The sequence below is a fragment of the Alosa sapidissima genome, chromosome 15 (genome assembly GCF_018492685.1).
Source record: "Alosa sapidissima isolate fAloSap1 chromosome 15, fAloSap1.pri, whole genome shotgun sequence".
Taxonomy (NCBI): domain Eukaryota; kingdom Metazoa; phylum Chordata; class Actinopteri; order Clupeiformes; family Clupeidae; genus Alosa; species Alosa sapidissima.
In genome coordinates, this window is record NC_055971.1 from 5,135,045 (window position 1) to 5,141,044 (window position 6,000).

The 6,000-nt window shown below is 39.4% G+C and overlaps 1 protein-coding gene across 1 annotated transcript in view; it reads left to right on the forward strand.

Moving 5' to 3' along the window:
* Positions 1-4,286, forward strand: part of nectin1b (nectin cell adhesion molecule 1b) — a 48,788-nt gene extending 44,502 nt beyond the window's left edge. The window contains exon 6 of the mRNA XM_042064136.1: positions 829-4,286. Within this exon, the coding sequence (XP_041920070.1) occupies positions 829-1,325 (497 nt within the window). The 3' untranslated portion in view covers positions 1,326-4,286. The remainder of the gene's footprint in view (positions 1-828) is intronic.
* Positions 4,287-6,000: the final 1,714 nt, after the last annotated feature.

Here is a 6,000-nt window from a genome sequence, read left to right on the forward strand (position 1 = left end):
TCCGAAGAGCTACCCTGTGTGCACTACCCTGTAGAATTTTCAATCTTCGACTTGTTGCAGCTATCTTTAGCAAATTGTGCATTCCTCAAGCGTGGTTTTCAGTGGATTAACACAACTTTAAAAGTATTTTCTGGCTTGATGTGTTCAGTGCTGTGCTTAATGTCATAAGGTTCTCTCATAAGTTGTAAACATGGGGAAATTATTGCCTTGTTGACAGACAATATACATTCAAAATCAGCTCAATAGATGTCCACATCAGCTCGATATGCCTTTGAAGCACAGGGAGTTTAGAACTAGTTTGTGTTGATGCTACTGCTACATGTACAGACCCCAGCAGGGATGTTGTGGAATTAAATGTAGTTTGTCCTTTAGAAGCTGAGCTCTAGTAATTGACTATCTGTTCACACCATTTCAAGCTATTCTGTAAACTTTTGTCTGTAGTAACTTTCATATTATTCTGGTTGCTGGTTTGCGTGATGCCTGTTTCATTTTTAGGCTGTGGAAATAAGAAAACTGTTTCTGCCTCAAATGACTTCATTCTATCTGTCTCACAATTTCCATTTTATTTTTATTTTCAGTTACTGAAAATGCATGTCACACATTTTGATTATGTTTGCCTGTTGGGTGTCAAGGGGTTCATCACTGTGGGAACGTTTGTCTGTGTGATAGTTGGGGTGTGGGTGGGAGGGTCCCTTCCTGTGTCCCTGGTTCTTACCTTTCCCTGTGTCCCCTACCCTCATCTCCAAAAAAGAGCACCTGCACTTAAAGCACCTCCTTCCACCAGAGCACTGACACACTGTCCCCTTCCATCTGTCTTTTCCTACCCAGACTACCCTAACAACCCACCATCCCGTGAGATGCCACAGGAGCAGCCTAATAAAGGTGTTTACATCGGGGTCGCTGTGGGCGGAGTGGCGTTGCTGGCCGCGGTCAGCACGCTGCTCTTTGTGTTCCTGCGCCGGCGCCAGCGCACCTTTAAGGGTGACTACAGCACCAAGAAACATGTCTTTGGGAACGGCTACAGCAAAGCCAGCGGCCTGCCCGCACACCCCCCAATCCCAAAGAACCTGCAGTACCCCGACGACTCGGATGACGAGAAGAAGCCGGCTCAGATAGGGGGCTCAGGGGGCTATGAGGGCGATCGGGATTTTGAAGGTGAATCGGAGGATTTAAAGAGGCCCTACTTCACTGTGGACGAGGGCGAGAGCCGCGATTTCGATGACCGGACTCTCGCTTACCAGTATGACCCTGAACCTGAGATAGCTGATGATATGGTCTCTCAAACCGACGGCTCGGTCATTTCAAAGAAAGAGTGGTATGTCTAGTGGTGTGCAGACAAAACAAGGGCAAGAAGGCAGATAACCTCCTGCTCCTCCCTGCATCTGACCACACCCCATTCACCTCCTTCACTTTCATCCCTTTCTCCAGCTCTCCTCCTCCAACCCTTCCTCACCCCTCTCTTTTCACACCTGCGTATCAGTCTCACTTCCCACCACCCAAACCTTTTCAGTTCAACAATAGAAACAGCGCTTGTAACATCTTCTATCGCCATTATATATCATATGTACCACACAGAGGAGAAAGTAGAGGTTGGAGTCTATGGTGTCTTAATCTGTTCAGTGTCATTCTGATGACATTATAAAAGCATTAAGTGGGTAAAAACAAGTTTTTGTAAAGATATGGGAGAAATGCCTAATCCTATTGTGAAAGTCCAACACTGGATGTATGTTTTTTTATTATCTTCATTACTCTTGCTTTTAACTGAATGTTTTTTATATGAATTGGTTTTATATAAGGTGTGTTTAAACTGTGGTGGCAGAACATGACACATTATCACAGCTGGAGTAATGTCTGTGACATTTGGTCTCTGGCTGACAGAAAGAAAAATGATTGTGTCAAATGTGTGAATGTCATGAGCTGATTCTCCCATCCTGTCACTGATGTCAATACACAAAAAACATTTCTTTCCAGGCAGATTTTGTATTATTGTGACTGAGAATGTGAAGTGTATCCTATGGGTGAGTTCTTCCAACGTGCCCTTCTGACTGCGTAAAACTTCAAGCTCAATGGAAATCCCAAATCATTCCTGAATGCCTTCAAAATACAGATCTTTCTTACTGTTCATTTTGTTGAACTAATAAGAAGCCAACGGGAGTCTATATTTTTAGCACCATGGATATGGCAGTTGAGAGATATTGACTGCTCACTGCATGCCAGGCTACATCTTGCTTCACACCAGGAGCCGGATCTGTGCACACCAGGTATACCAGACATGGGGCAAGGGTCACTGTCCGACAGGTATACCAGACATGGGGCAAGGGTCACTGTCCCATTGTGTGTCATCATGCCATTCAGCTGCTATGTGGTGTGTGTGTGCGGGTCAGTTAAACGTAATCTCAGCAGTGCTTTAAGATTCAAAAAAGAGAAAAACTCTCAAGAGCCCCATGGCTTATTTAGTCTTATTATGAAATATACAACGTTTTAATGTGTGTTGGTTTTTCTTTTAGTATGATTGATTATTAATGTTAAATTACTACAATTGTGTGGGAAGAGGGAGCAATTCTTACCTTGTAAATGTCAGTGGTTGTCTCTATGTTCATGGTCTTCAATGGTGGTATGTTGGTATAAATTGAAAATATGGACACTTAAAATCACAGTGAAAGTTGACAGACAATGGAGTGAATGGACAATAAGTCCAGGAAAGTGAACCATATGTGGAGAAAATACAAATTTTGGGGGAAACTGTGTAGTTACTTTGTTTTGCACATGGCATCTGTTCTTTGCAGAAGCACAACATCTCAAAATGCCTCTCCTACAGCTTCAGACCAAGCCAAAGCCACGGGCAGGCACACAAGTGATGTTTCACAATTGAAGACACACAAACTTGTGGTTTACAGCAAAGAAGCCTTTGTTTGTTACATCCAGATGCTTTTTGCTGGACTGGATGATCTGCATTTAAAACAAGATTCAGAAATAAGTGGGGAATTCTGAAAGAGAATTTAAAGATAGACAGTACCTGGTAGTGCCAGTGCTGCTATTAAGCCTTATTTTATTTGTATTACATCATTTTTAATCATTTTTTTGCATGTCATTTTGAGCAGGAGTGTTAATATGTAGTCGATGCTATGCTTTTCTGCCTTAGCGATGTCACATGCTGTGGTATATTATGTTGATCTTTGTCTTAACTCCTCACCAGTTATAGAACAATAGGGGTTTGATGTTTCTTAAATATTAAGAAATGCAATACAAAGGGATTTTGGCCATCAACAAACACATTTCTTCACAGCTACAATAATGGCATTAACTGAATTCACCACTCTCATGGATGGTTTAGTGGTCACCTACACAAACACATCCGCTCTGCAGGTCAGTATAGAGAGGTCATGGATTGCCTCAAGCAATGAGGATGATTAATACGCTTTCTTTATAAGATGTTCACACAAGTGTCATCTTTTAAGTTTAATGCATTGAGTAAAGACGTTCCATCAGCCTAACATCTCCCGTATTTTGGGAGTGTTGAATTGTTGTCGTTTTTCATTTCAAATGTATAGGACATTTTCTTTAGATTGTCTTGCTTGTGTGCTTCTCATTCATTGTAATCATTTTAAAGAATAAGACTATCACATTCCTAAGGTAACCTGGGTTTTTATTATTATTTTTTCAAATGGGATTGCCAGAGAAATAACAGTGTTCTGGTTTATCTACTATGTATCCTGTGTAATACATTTGTTCTCTCATTTCATGTTAATTTAAGGTACACATACATACTTAAACAATCCAAGTGATATTATTACCTTTGATTTCCATTGAGTTTATCCAGGATTTATTATGAGCCTTGCTATGTATTATGGATAAAGCACATATTGAAAAATCATACCAAATCATCAGTAAATGTTGTGATGTTTCATATCTCTCATTATGGTACTCAGTTACAGTGCAAATGGAAACATTCAACCTTCTTGGCTACAAAATAACCACATGTTTGGCCTATCATTTTATAATGTAAACACAAGCCATGCAACCATCAGGGAGGCTTTAACAGGCGTGCCATGAAAAGGACATCTAACTATGGCCCAATAAACCCTGTTGTATTGTTTTTATCATGTGTGTGTCGCATATTATGAAATGCAGAAACTATAGGGTACCGAAATGCAACCATGTACATATGAATATTTGTGTTTATAAGTTTGTCATGTTTTACATTTCCGTTTCCACTGTGTGGGTCAACCCCATGTCATTTTGATGTAAATAATGTATTTGACAAATAAATAATGCACATGAGATTAGAGGGACTCGAGACAATACTATAGAGGTGGAGGTTCTCCTGGGGTCTATATGAAGAGTTTGAGTTTTGAGATTTATTAATGTTTTTAAAAATGGAGATATAGCGCTTTGGAACCAAACTCTTCATATACTGTTGGATCAAAGCAAAGCCATGAAGGGCCCATTGGCCATTTGCAATGGGTGTGGGGTTATATGAGGAACACGAGTGGCCTGGTGAGCCCTTAGTGTTCTTGGTAGAGCAGGAAGATTACCTGAATTGAAGTCTATGACTTGTGCTATACTCCAGTTTACTTAAAAGTTGGAAATCAGAAAGTCAGCCAGAGCCAAGGCTGCTGTTCCAAATTTCCTCCACAGTTGGATTTGTAATTGGAGTTCCTTGGACTGCAGCATTTGAATATAAATTACATTTCACAAAGAAAGAGCCTCACACAGCCATCTGAATGTATGTTTGCAGATGTTGGGATATCTGTTCCATTGCTCATATTTGTACACCCAATGAAGTAAATTGCATTGGTTCAACCTATTAAATAGCAACCTTTTTAAGTCCCAAATCACTGGCTTTGTATTGTTCAATATTTTCTGCTCAGTCAGATTGTAAATCTAGTTGTCTGGCAAACATACATTTTTAAGCTGTGTGAACAGACAAATGCATACAACACATGCATTAATAACCGGAAGTAAGAATAGTTTTTCCTGAATTCATGCAATGCTAAAGCAGAAAATGGAAGTCAGTAGGCAGTAAGTGGGTCAATTTGCCCTAAAGAACAATAGGTCAAAATGTCAACATTTGGAAAACCAAATGCATTTGCTATTTATTCAATGAAAAATGTTGAGACATTTGCTCATGTTACCTTTAGGTATTTCTTCCATGCTTGTCTTTGACAATGTGTAAACACTTTGTGTGATTAACCTTTTATTAAAAGTTTTGGAAGACTAACAAAACAGTACGACAAAAACATTGACCATCATCACATACAGAACTAAAGTCAAAACCAAGGTTGCTGCACACCACATTAAATAACAAAATATCAAATCAATTAGATAGGTATATTAACATAGGTAAATAAAGAACACATATGTATTATTGATCTCTGGAGCTCATTCATTTCTGCCACTACATTTGCCCTGGCTGCTACAGATGTAGCCTGACGAGCCAGACCCACATTAAAATGTAGGGTCTGGGCACTCACCGTTCGCAGTGCTCAGTCCGAGGGGCGGGATAATCGGTTGTCTTTAAAAAAATTCCTCTGCACGCAATAGGACAGCGCTGAGACCCATGCGTTTTCCCACCAGCGGAGCTAGTTGCACTGCAAAAAACTGCTTATCTAATAAAATCTAACCAAGATAATTAGTCTTATATCAAGATAAAAATAACTAGTTTGTTTTGTTTTCAGTATAAAGAGACTTACCTAGCGCTTTCTCGTGAAATCATATGACTTAATTTAAGAAAAATTTGACTTATTTTAAGACATCTCATCCTGAAAACAAGCAAATTTTTCTGCCAGTGCGTTAAGCAAATTTGTCCTAAAAACAAGCAAATTTGTCTACCAGTGCGTTAAGTAAATTTGTCTTGATAAGACTCCTTAAAATAAGTCAAAGTCTTCTTAAATTAAGTCAAAATGATCTTTCGAGAGAGCACTAGGTAAGTCTTTTCATACTAAACACAATACCAAATAGATTTTTTGATCTTATTATAAGATTAATAACACTTGGTTA